The sequence below is a fragment of the Tachyglossus aculeatus genome (assembly GCF_015852505.1).
Source record: "Tachyglossus aculeatus isolate mTacAcu1 chromosome 12 unlocalized genomic scaffold, mTacAcu1.pri SUPER_6_unloc_1, whole genome shotgun sequence".
Taxonomy (NCBI): domain Eukaryota; kingdom Metazoa; phylum Chordata; class Mammalia; order Monotremata; family Tachyglossidae; genus Tachyglossus; species Tachyglossus aculeatus.
In genome coordinates this window covers 3,890,278-3,903,445 of record NW_024044828.1, presented here as the reverse complement: position 1 = coordinate 3,903,445, position 13,168 = coordinate 3,890,278, and the positions used below count along the sequence as shown (strand labels likewise).

Below are 13,168 nucleotides of genomic sequence, written 5' to 3'. Positions count from 1 at the left end.
GGACTGTGGGTTTTTCTCTCAACTGCCATCCCTCGTTCTGACTTTCCTCCCCTCTCTACCTGTTCCCCTTCAGGGCCAGACCCCTCTGACCCCCGGCAGTGGTAGGGGGCATGCTTTGTGGGCAGGGGACGGATGAGGGCTTCGCGGTATACTCCTGTGCTCCGTGTTTTGATGTTGAGCCGGAAGATTTGGTGTGTTGGTCCGCTGATTCTGTTGGATTGTACTCTCCCAAGCGCCAGCACGGCATAGCGGATAGAGCACAGGGCTGGGAGTCAGAAGGGCATGGGTTCTAATCCCGGCTCTGCCACGTGTCTGCTGTGTGACCAAGTCACTTCACTTCTCTGGGCCTCAACCGTAAAATGGGGTTTAAGACTGGGAGCCCATGTGGGACAGGGACTGGGTTCAACCCAATCCACTTGTATCCACCCCAGTGCTTAGTTCAGTGCCTGGCACATAGTAAGAGCTTAGCAAATACCGCAATTATTATTATTATTATCCCTTCTCTCGGTTAAGGGGAGTGTTCCCTAGAAATTCCTTCTCTGAGTTAAGATGAGTGGCCCTGGCCCCTACTGACTGCCCTATGCCTTTGGCAAAGAAGAGAAAAGTCAGAAGAACCCATCAATAATCTCCTTGCCAAAGCTGCTCATTTAAGGCCCAGAAAATGTGTTTGGTGGTGATCCAATTCACCCTCAAGCCCCCGAGCCCCACTCTCACTCTGCCTGGCTTCATTCCCTGGCCCTCACTGACATACTAATCTAGAGCTACTACAATCATCCCTGCATGGGGCAGGCAACTGACTTGAGGGAAAGTAGCAATGGAATTTTTGACCAGTGGAATTCTCCCCCAGTGGAATCCCATTAAGATTCTGGTCTTTTAGGAAGGATGACGAGATTTCCCTTTCTTCCTGTAAGCAATCTCGTAGCGGGCAGGGTACGTGCCTACCAACTCTGTCGAACTGTACCGTCCCAGGCTCTGCACACAGTAAGCCCACCCCAAACAATGACTGTTTAGAGAAAAAATAATCAGCGCGGCCACGTGGATAGCACATGAGACTGGCATTTAGCAGACCTCGGTTCTAATCGTGGCTTCATCACCTGCCTTCTGTAGGACCCTGAGAAAGTCACTTCACTTCTCTTGGCCTCATTCACCTTATCTGTAGAATGGGGATTCAATACCTGTTCTCTCACTTTATCTATGAGCCTCAAGCAGGCAGGGCCTGTCTGGTCTGATTGCATTGCATCTAGCACAGCGTTTGGCACATAGTGAGCATTCAACAAATACCACGGTTATTATCATGAAATGCCCCTGAGCACACCACTGACAGATCAAAGACCAATACATAGCAACAAATGCATTGCGAGCCCCACTTGGGACACGGGCCGTTTCCAACCTGATTAGCTCGTATCTACCTCAGCGCTTAGCACAGGACCTGGCACGTAGTAAGTGCTTGTTGTTTAAAAAAAATTCAAATGAGTAACAAATGCAAAATAGTTTAGCATTTGGAAAGCTCCGGGTTTGGTTCGTGAAACCTTGGGTTCACTGGGACTCAGTGTGTCCCAAGAGTCCCTAGCTGTGGGAAAAATTTGGGTGACAATTTGCTGGAAACAACCAAAAAACTCTGAAGGCATTGAATCCCGTTCTTTCTGTTTTCCCCCACCCAGGCCAGCCCAAATCCCAACTGCGGCTCAGCGTTCCTGAAGCACCTCGGTGAAAAATCATCCAACCCCCGACTTCCAAGGAATATTTTCTCTCCCCTCCTCCCTCCCCGTGTCACCCAGAGTGACTGGGGCCAACAGGATGCAAGCGCTCACTATCGCGATTCTACTTTTCTTCTGTAAAGCGGCGGAGCTCCGGAAGACGGGCCCGGGGACCTCAAGGAGCAAAGCCCATCACGGGAGGGTGAATGGAGAGCGGAGAGCCTGGAGTCCCGTGAAGCGTTACGCGCCGGGCCTGCCCTGTGACATCTACACCTACCTACACGAGAAATACTTGGACTGCCAAGAGAGGAGACTGGTCTACGTTCTGGCCGGCTGGCCCGAGGACCTGATCCACATGCTGCTGGCGAGGAACAAAATCCGCACGCTGAAGAACGGTATGTTTGCCAGGTTCCGGAAACTGAAGAGCCTGGATCTTCAGCAGAACGACATCTCCAAGATCGAGACGGACGCCTTCTTCGGCCTCAGCCGACTCACCACCCTCTTGCTCCAGCACAACCGGATCAAGGTTTTGACCGAGGAGGTGTTCATTTACACGCCCCTCTTGAACTACCTGCGCCTCTACGATAACCCCTGGCGCTGCACGTGTGAGATGGAGACCCTCGTGACGATGCTGCAGGTTCCGAGGAACAGAAACCTGGGCAACTATGCCAAGTGCGAAGGTCCAGAAGACCGGAAGGATCAAAAGCTGAAGGAGCTCAGGGCGGAAGAGCTGTGTAACGAAGACCAGAAACCACCGAGCCCGAGAAATCAGGTCGCCGGGAAGCCGCCCGTGATCAAGCCGGACGTCGACTCCTCTCTCTGTCACATCTATGTTTTCCCCATTCAAACACTGGATTGCAAGAGGAGAGGTTTGTAGGAAGTGGTTTTCTTATGGTCACATTATTGTCACGACCTCCTTGTGTGACATTTGTCTTTGATAGAGACTTGGTTTTTTTGGTTCATTTCACTGTCTTTGATTTAGTCTGGTAACTGAATTTTATTCCAAAGTGGGTCGGCTAACTGTGTCGACAGACCAAGGTTTTTTGGCTGACCTGTCCGTCTTCCAGGAAAGTCACGTCGATGCCCACCCGAGGGCGACTTTTAATCCACCCGAAAGCATTTACTGGGAAGGATGCATAGAGATCTTGTAACTACTCCAGTGCTTAGTAGGGTGCCTGGCACAGAGTGAGCACTTGACAGATACCATTAAAAAAAAACAACTCAACACTCAATTCTCCTATTAGGTGGAGGCTACGAGGTCTACGTACCCTGCAAGCTCTTGCACCCTCGTCCAATGCGGGGGGAGCGTGCCCAACTTTCCTCAAATGCTTATTGTTGGAAGAATGTTTCCTAACATCCCCGAATAGCCTGAGTCCTATCCAAACTCTGCAGTGAAAACATGTGTTGTGAAAGAACTGAGTGTTTTTTCCTCGCACTGTTCCCATTAGCATCTATTCCGTGGGGATGGCAATGACACTGAATTCTCCCAAGGTCCTGGGAGTTATTTTATTTCCCATCTGCTGCTAGGCCAACTGAAGCTGTTCTCTGCCACCGTCGGACACCTATGGGCTGTTTCAGCAATCTTACCGATGCGGACGACTGAATTTGATAACAAGGAGTGATCGTCTCTCTCGGGGAACAACTAGGCTAGTAAATCTGGCTTGGATTTCTGGTTCTGTAACAAGTTCCAGAATCCACCAGGAAAACATCTCACCAGGATGATGGCAGCCAGTCAGTCAGTCAGTCAGTCAATGGTATTTATTGAGCTCTTTTACTGGGTGCACAGCGCTACACTAAGTGCTTAGGAGAGTGCGATATGACGGTAAAACAGGGTTCACGACTAGAACCACCCCAAGGGGATCTCCATGGGTTAGGACCATCCAATCCTCGTCCCCTGCCGCTATCCAGACTTAGCTGACGTCCTCATCAGTTTCTCCCCATGCCCACCCGGCTTGTGATTCTGCTCAGAGAAAACAACACTCAACCTGAGTTCCTAAGTGGTCTGTCTGGTTGCCGGATTTGAACTCTGGCCCACATGAGCCTTCTAACTCCCACGTATAACTGGAGGACAATGATCTGCTGTACCAGTTTCACTTCGCAACAGAATGATAACGATAACGGCTGTGATATTTGTTAAGCGCCTTACCATGTGCCAGGCACTGTACTAAGCACTGGAGTAGATGCAAGATGATCAGGGGCTCACACAAAGGGCTCACGGTCTTAATAGGAAGGAGAACGGGTATTGAATCCCCATTTTGCAGATGAGGGAACTGAGGAACGGAGAAGCGAAGTGACTTATCCAAGATCACACAGCAGGTGAGCGGCAGAATTAAGATTTGAATCCAGTTCCTCTGACTCCTAGGCACAGCCTCTTTCCACTAGGCCATGCTGCCTGCCTTGCATGATCACACAGTTAAAAGACTCATCATCATCATCAATCGTATTTATTGAGCGCTTACTGTGTGCAGAGCACTGTACTAAACGCTTGGGAAGTACAAATTGGCAACATATAGAGACAGTCCCTACCCAACAGTAGATTTCTCTATCTCATTTTGTCCTCTCCCTACCTTTTCTTCCGTAATCTGTCTGCATTTTTTCCTTTCAAACCCAGCCTCAGGCCCTGCCTTCTTCCGAATGTCTGCCTCGCCCCCCTCCTTTTTTTATGATAGTTGGGAAGTTCTTACCATGTGCCAGGCGCTGTTCTAAGCGCTGGGGTAGATTCAAGCTAATCAGGTTGGATCACGTCCCGCAAGGGGCTCACCATCTTAATCCCCCTTTTACAGATGAGGTAAATAAGGCCCAGAGAAGAGAAGTGACTTGTCCAAGGTCGCCTAGCAGACAAGTGGCAGAGCCGAGATTAGAATCCAGATCTTTCTGACTCCCTGGGCTGCCTGAGCTCTGTCCACTAGAAAACACTGCTAAATTGTCCAAGGGAGAATGAACACAAAGAGCACTTCTCCTCCCCAAACAAACTCCTCCCCAAAATCAAGCACTCTTGCCATCTACACTGGATTGGGCCATTTTCACGTCAGTACGTTACACCTCAAATTGTGTGGCCCGAGGGGACACGCTTTGTACCCGTTCGGCACCAGGTGGCTGAGGTTCACTAATACTGATCGAGAACTGATTCGAGTACCGAAATAAAAACTACTCTCCTCCGTGGGAAATGGACCATTTCCAAAAAGGCTTGGTGTTGACACGGGAAGGAATGTGGGATTAGTTAAGGATGGTGTCGGCCACCGTGAGAAGGGCAGATCTGATTAAAGTATTCGCGGCCAGATTTTAAAATCAGATTTATTGGATACGAAGCTTGTTGTGGGCAGGGAAAGCATCGGCGCTTAGAACAGTGCTTTGCACATAGTAAGCGCTTAAGAAATGCCATCATTATTATTATTATCTGCCAACTCTGTTGTATTGTACTTTCCCAAGTGATTAGACCAGAGCTCTGCATACAGTAAGCGCTCAGCAAATACCATCGAGCACTGGCTGGGTTTCCTGAATTGAACAGAACACAATCACACTGTTCAGAAGGTGGCAGAACAAGCCCTCCAGACTGGCCGAGTGGACAGAACACGTGCCTGGGAGTCAGAAAGACCTGGGTTCTAATCCTGCCTCCTCCACTTAACTGCTGTGTGACCTTGGGCAAATCATATCACTTCCCTGGACCACAGTTACCTCATTTGTAAAATGGGGAATAAGACTCCGAGTCCTATGCGGTACAGGGACTGTGTCCAACCTAATTAGCTTGTATCTCCCCCAGCGCTTAGTGCAGTACCTGGCACATGGTAAGTGCTTACAAAATATCACTAAAAAAAAGAGCCAAGCCTGAGAGGCTGCCTTCTCATCCCCATGAAGTGGTGGTCATAGACAACTCACTCACTCTTGTCCACCTTCTTTACTAGCCCTTAGCGACACGCTCTATTTCCCCAAATTTACACATTCCTGTTAGTTGCAATATTTTCCATCTCCCCAAATTTGTGTTCTGCACAGTAAGCATTTAATAAATACCATTCATTGCCAGGGAAGTGTAGGAAAGAGGTTCCACTATAATCAGCGTGGCCTAATGGTTAGGGCATAGGCCTTGGCGTCAGTCAGTCAGTATTTATTGAGCACTTACTGTGTGCAAAGCACTAGACAAAGCTCTTGGGAGAGTACAATATAACAATATAACAGACGTATTCCCTGCCCACAGCAAACTTACAGTCTAGAGGGAGAGACTGTCATTAATATAAATAAATACAATTACAGATATGCACATAAGTGCTTTGGGGCTGGGAGGGCAATGAAAAAAGGGAGCAAGTCAAGACAGCGCACAAGGGAGTAGGAGAATCAATCAACCAATCAATCGTATTTATTGAGCGCTTACTATGTGCAGAGCACTGTACTAAGTGCTTGGGAAGTACAAATCGGCAACACATAGAGACAGTCCCTACCCAAGAAGGAGAAGAGGAAAGGAGGGCTTAGGGTTCTAATCCTGGCTCCGCCACTTGGCTGTGTGACCTTGGGTGAATCACTTAACATCTCTGTGCCTCAGCTCCCTCATCTGCAAAATGGGATGGAGATAGTTACCCCATGGACTGTGTCCAACCAGATTACCCCAGCACTTAAAACAGTAGCTAGCACATAGTAAGCGCTTATCAAATGCCATCGAAAAAACTCCTATAATCCTACACGGGCAACTCTTTCTACAAGCTGGTGTCAAGCACTACTATAGAGAAGCAGCGTGGCATAGAGAAGCAGTGTGGCTCAGTGGAAAGAGCCCGGGCTTTGGAGTCAGAGGTCATGGGTTCGAATCCCAGCTCTGCCACATGTCTGCTGTGTGACCTTGGGCAAGTCACTTAACTTCTCTGAGCCTCAGTTACCTCATCTGTAAAATGGGAATTAAGACTGTGAGCCCCCACCATGGCACAGCCTGATCACTTTGTATGCCCCCAAGTGCTTAGAACAGTGCTTTGCACATAGTAAGCACTTAACAAATGCCAACATTATTATTATTATTATTATTACAAGTACAATAATGATCTGGGCTCAAAATAACTGTCCAGTAGCTATAACTAGCTCTGTAGACTTCTCATCTGGTCCAAGTTTAAACAAAGAATTTCTAGATTGCCGGACTCTCAGTCCTGCAACTTGTTAATTTTGGGGTTTCTTTATGGATGTGGCTTCGATGGCCAACACTTAGATTTAGAACACTAAATTTCCAAATCTTTCCAGGGTTCGCTCTTCGCAGCTCTTAGGATTTCATCTATGTGCCATGGTTTTACAGTCCAAGAAATGGCAATGAAGGGGACTCAGGTTGTTATTTCTAGCAAGTCACTGTCAGGCGCTGTTCATACTAGTGAAATGGTTTGTGGTGTGAACGGCTATAGGGACAGGGGCAGATGGTGAAGGAGCTTCTTACAATGCAGTCGCTGACTTGGTAAGAGGTGTGTAACTATCAGTCAGTCGATCAGTGGTATTTATTGAGAGCTTCTGGAGCGGCAGAGCACGGACTGAGCCCTTGAGAGAGTACGATACGACAGATTCGGTAGACACATTCCCTGTCCACAATGAGCTTACAGTCTAGAAGGGGAGACAGGCATTAATGTAAGTAAATGATATATGATAATGTGATAAATTATATTTTTATGATATCTGTTAAGCACTTCCTGTATGCCAGGCACTGTACTAAGCATTAGGGTAGATAGAAAGTAATCAGGTTGGGCACGGTCCCTGTCCCCCAGGGGGCTCGCAGTCTTGATCCCCATTTTATACATGAGGAAACTGAGGCACAGAGAAGTGATGTGAGTTGCCCAAGGTCACACAGTGGACAAGTGGCAGAGCCGAAATTAGAACCCAGCTCCTTCTAACTCCCGGGCCTGGGCTCTAACCACTCATGATGGTCTCATGACAGCAATGGGGGCTCAAGGCACAGCTTCTCTTTCTTTAGAAAGACCTTCTCTAGAGGAGGGCAAAGACTGGGAAGGAGGAAGAGAAGGAGGAGGAGGAGGAGTGTCTTTATTCACTTGTCCACTATTTATATCTGTTCTTTCCCAGGAATCTTTGGCATACTTATCAAGTTATGTCTACCTTTTCCCTCCTTAGATTAGACACTCCCTAAAAGCGGGGTTTATGCCTTTTCCTTCTTCTCTATGTTCCCAAAGGCCAAGTATAAAGTTCTGTCCACAGTGCAATATCACTGACCTGAATTTAAACATTTACAGATCGGGTTTTTTAGGGAAGGGATAAATGTTCAATTTGTAAGTTGCCCTGTTTCCTCACGCAGCTGTGCACAGATTGTCCATTTCATTCATTCCATTTCCTTCCGTCAGTCCCGAGGGTTGGGAAAAAGATCTGGGGTGAGGGGGTTGATTAAGGGTCTGTGGAAACTTCCATTTTCTCCCTTTTCGCCATCCTGCTTTCCCAGTCAGGGTGGGTTGTACCTACAGATTGCCGCCTTAAGTGAGGGATGGGTAATCGTATGATAGTCTGTTCTTTGCCTTTTCTAGAGTTACGCAAAATTCCCACCAACATTCCTCCTGACATTGTTAAACTGGATCTGTCGAACAACAAAATCAGCCAACTGCGACCCAAGGAGTTTGAAGATGCTCATGAACTGAAGAGGTTAAATCTCAGCAGCAATGGAATCGAATTCATAGATCCCGGTAAGGAAACCTAAGTATGCTAATGTTGGCAAAAAATGATTTTTTTTGTCTATTATTATCTATTTCTACCCTGGGCAAGCATCTTTTAGCAGGGAAACGTAGGAAAACCAGAAAGCAAATAGGATGCATTTTCATCACACTCAAGGCAGTAGAAATTGTGGTATTTGTTTAGTTCTTACTACATGCCCAGGCATTATATCCACTGCTTAAGTGGGGTAGATACAAGATAATCGGGTTGGGCACAGTCCCTGTCCCACATGGGGCTCACAGTCTGAATGCCCATTTTACTGATGAGGAAACAGAGGCAAAGAGAAGTAACTTGTGCAAGGTCACATAGCAGCATGGAGAAATGGAAAGAGCCCGGTCTTGAGAGTGAGAGGACGTGGGTTCTAATCCCAGCTCTGCCACATGTCTGCTGTGTGACCTTGGGCAATCCACTTCACATCTCGGTGTCTCAGTTACTTCATCTATAAAATGGGGATTAAGACTGTGAGCCCCACGGGGGACAACCTGATTACCTTGTATCTACCCCAGCGCTTAGAACAGTGCTTGGCACGTAGTAAGTGCTTAACAAAAATCATCATCATCATGAGGACTCAGGACCTCTAACTCCCAAGTCTGTGCTCTTTCCTTTTGGCCACGCTGCTTCTCGCAGTGGAACTTTCCAGGCCCGAAGAACTTTTCATATTTCCAAATTTCACCAATGAAATTTTATAAAACTTGCCTCAAAATCATTTCCACTCTTTTTCAGTTAGAGAAAATGAAGTTCTAACCCAAATGGGCAAAATACCCCTGGCATGCAGTGTGATAATTTTTAAAAAAGTTTAAAAGAGGAGGTTCTGCGGATTGGTTGGCTCTTTGGAACTTTAAAACACTCCAAATCTTAAAATCATTTTCAAACATATAATTTGGCCATCTTTGAACTCACCGCCTGGACACTTTAATGTCCCCAGGGTTCAATACAAAAGACACTGACAGACTGGAGCCTTCACAGCCTTCAAGTAGACACAGATTTAAAACAATCAAAGTTGGTCTTGCCAAAGAAGCAAGGACAATCCTGTTTGTTACCCTGCTGGGCTTCCTTCATACAGAAAGAAAGCTGCTTCTCCATCTCCACTACATCCTTCAACTTCAAAGTTGGCTCTGTTTAGGCCAAAACCTCATATTTTGCAGTAAAAGCCTGACACCTTGCCAATTTGCTAAGTAATTGCTCTTTTTCACTTGGAGAAAATGAAAGCCTGACACAGGCGGACAGAGATTTCTCCATCTTGCAGTGAGAATTTTAAAAAAGTTTGAAAAGATAAGTTCTGTGGATTGGTTGGCTCTATGTAAGCCAATCATCAGCAGCAGCAGGGAATGTGTCTGCTAATTCTGTTGTATTCTACTCTCCCAGGTGCTTAGTATGATGCTCTGCACATAAAGAGCGCTCAATAAATGTCATTGATTCATCCAATCGTATTTATTGACTAGGATTGAATATTATTAAGAGGAGCTTCATCATCATCACTGATGGTATTTATTGAGTGCTTATTGGGTACAAAGCACTGTCCTAAATACTTGGGCAGTACAGATCAGCAGATTCCGTAGTAGACAAATCCCCTGCCCACAGCGAACTTACAATTTAGATAGCCTAGTGGATAGAGCCAGCACTAATGCCAGTGCTCCCACAACAATAACTTATTAAAAACCAACCTCAAACCACTGATAATGATCCGTGTGCAAACCACAAAAACAGCGCACAAAGGAACAATCTGTGAGAGTGGGCAGGGGTGCACAGTGTGGCTGAGACGCTGGGTTTTTTTGGTTTTGCTTTGCTTTCTTAATGGTATTTGTTAAGCACTTTCTATGTGCCAGACACTATTCTAAGGCAACCCGATTACATTGTGTCCACCCCAGCACTTAGAACAATGCCTGGCATACAGTAAGCACTTAATAAATACCATAACAATTATTATTATTATTATTACTAAGTGCTGGGGTAGATTCAAGCTAATCAGGTTGGACACATGTGGACACGCAGCTGACATGTGGCAGAGCCAGGATTAGAGCCCACGACCTCTGACTCTCAAGCACGTGCTCTTTCCACTGAGCCTTGCTGCTTCCCTCTAAGCCCCGCTGCTTCTCTAGTGCTTATTATTAATTATTAATGATGGCATTTATTAAGCGCTTACTATGTGCAAAGCACTGTTCTAAGCGCTGGGGGGATACAATGTGATCAAGTTGTCCCACATGGGGCTCACAGTCTTAATCCCCAGTTTTACAGATGAGGTAACTGAGGCTCAGAGAAGTTAAGTGACTTGCCCAAGGTCACACAGCAGACTTGTGGCGGAGCCAGGGTTCGAACCCATGACCTCTGACTCCAAAGCCCGGGCTCTTTCCACTGAGCCACGCTGCTTACTATGGGCAGAGCATTGTACCAAACACTGGACAAAAATACACGAGCAACGAATACGTTCCTCAGCTCAAATAAACATCTTCTATCATTAGCTGCCTTTTCAGGACTCACACATCTAGAAGAACTGGACCTGACGAATAACAGTCTGCAAAACTTTGACTACGGCGTTCTGGAAGACCTGTACTTTTTGAAGATCTTGTGGCTGAAGGATAACCCTTGGAGATGTGACTACAACATTCATTACCTCTATTACTGGCTCAGGCATCACTACAACGTTCACTATAACGGTTTGGAATGTAAAGCCCCCAAAGAGTACAAAGGGTGGTTTGTTGGAAAATATGTCCGGAGTTATTTTGAGGAATGTCCCAAAGACCTGCTGCCTTCCTACCCTGACCAGGACCCGGAAGAAGAAGAATGGGACAAAATACATAAGGAGCACATAGCAAAGACACAAGGTGTAAGAATTACTGTCATAGGTTAGCGTAGAGATCGTTCTGGTTGGTAACGACGCGTCTGAAGTATTTGGTCTCCGGGTGTTGGAAAACCTCTTCTTGTTTACATTTTGGTTAACCGTGTTATCTGTCTATGAAAGAATGTCCAGCTAAGGAATTTTTTGGTATTATGATGATTCTAGTTATTAAAAAAGGGAAGCGATCTCAAAACCGGTTTACTCTTAGGAAACCGCTAGATGCACAGCCATAGGAAGCAGAAGGTGTTTGACTCTTGAAACGTATATGGGGTTGTGTCCCATATCATGACATTAATCAATCAATCATATTTATTGAGTGCCTACTATGTGCAGAGCACTGTACTAAGCACTTGGGAGAGTACAACAGAATTAGCAGACATGTTCCCTGCCCATAACGAGCTTATAAATCTACACTTTATTTCATGGAAAAAAAAGCATTTTATTCCTTTTTTAAAAAATCTTGGTTCTTCCTTACTGTGCATTTGTTTAGCTGTTTGTATATATACACGGAGCAAGGAAATAAAAATAGGTGGCTATAAATAGTGTTCCTTTTTTAAAATTCTGAATGCTGGATCTCCTTTTCTGATACTCACATGGGCTTAGCAGTCTCTTGGGAAAACACGAATGTTGTAACAGTTCTTTGGGCTTGAACTTTGCCTTCCAAGCGTGGAGAGAATCGAATTGGAATCAGTCTCGAAACAGGACTCGGTCTCAGGGCGAAAACACGCACCAAGATACTAGTGATGCTTTTCAGGGCCTAGACAGGGCATCGATCAATCAGTGGTATTTACTGAGTGCTTACTGTGTGCAGAGCACACAGGCTCAGGCCTAATTCTCTCTGACTTGCCCAATAATTATTATTATTTATTATTATGGTATTTGTTAAGTGCTTACTATGTGTCAAGCACTGTTCTAAATATTGGGGTACATACAAGCTAATCAGGTTGTCCCACGTGGGACCCACAGTTTCAATCCCCATTTTACAGATGAGGTAACTGAGGCAAACAGAAGTGAAGTGGCTTGCCTAAGGTCACACAGCAGGCAAGTGGCAGAGCCGGGGATAATCAACCTCTGTTTGAATGGATAAGTCGATTTCAGTTTCTTCAGCTACTGAGACTCTCCGTCTGCCCCGAAATGGGAGCCTAATCCAAGGTCCACAGGGTCACAGCTGAGATACTTGAATGACTAGTTTTACTAGCAACTGCGTTTAGGGGAGCTCAGAGCAAGATTTCCGGAGACTTTCATACCTGTGAGCACTTAACTGACATGAAAAATCTACAATACCAGCATACCCAATGCAAAGCACAGAGGATTTTCACATAAAAGACGGAGCACAAGTAAATCATTCAACAAATAATCCTTCCAGCTGCCATTCCTTTTCTCAGGATATCTTCATCGTTCTGGCCTGTAAGGACTTGCAAAGAAAACCTGCAAACTGACGTGGCTCCTTCAGAAGTCAAATCCTCCACCAGAAGGCTTCTGACTTTGCAAATCTCTGAGTGGGGCGGAAAAAAAATACTGCAAACGGCTGAGAAGCATTTCGTGCCTCCGATAGATTACTTTTTTGCTTCCCTGTGCATGGTAAGACACCGGCCTAATGGGCTGAAAAGCGTGGCGGGTGGGGGCGGTGATTTGGAAACTGAGGCCCAGGGAGGTGGAGTGACTTTCCCAAGGTCACCCAGCAAGTAGAGTTGGGATTAGAACACAGGTCCTCTGACTCCTAGAGACAGGGACTGTGTCCAACCCGATTTGCTTGTATCCACCCCATAGCACATAGTAAGCGCTTAACAAATACTATTATTATTATTATCATTATTATTATTATTTGAAGGGCTGGCCTTCTGTGATATCCAGGTTCTGTGTTGACAGAGAACATTTTCCACTCCCATTCCAGCTCAGCCTACCTCATTTTAGAAACTCTGAAAGACGGGAGCGTTTCCAAATTAGGGTCCTCCCCTTTCTG

At 46.1% G+C, this 13,168-nt stretch overlaps 2 protein-coding genes across 6 annotated transcripts in view; one reads left to right on the top strand and one right to left on the bottom strand.

The window, feature by feature from the left end:
• The window catches only part of LRRC17 (leucine rich repeat containing 17), a 70,225-nt gene extending 58,360 nt beyond the window's left edge, over positions 1–11,865 (top strand). For all 4 annotated transcript variants that reach the window (XM_038741489.1, XM_038741491.1, XM_038741490.1 and 1 more), the window contains 3 exons: positions 1,662–2,566; positions 8,186–8,341; positions 10,829–11,865. In XM_038741489.1, coding sequence (XP_038597417.1) covers positions 1,798–2,566; positions 8,186–8,341; positions 10,829–11,217 — 1,314 coding nt within the window. In that variant the 5' untranslated portion in view covers positions 1,662–1,797 and the 3' untranslated portion in view covers positions 11,218–11,865. The remainder of the gene's footprint in view (positions 1–1,661; positions 2,567–8,185; positions 8,342–10,828) is intronic.
• FBXL13 (F-box and leucine rich repeat protein 13) overlaps positions 1–13,168 on the bottom strand; it is a 114,226-nt gene that overhangs the window by 59,793 nt on the left and 41,265 nt on the right. The gene's annotated exons all lie outside the window — the stretch shown is intronic.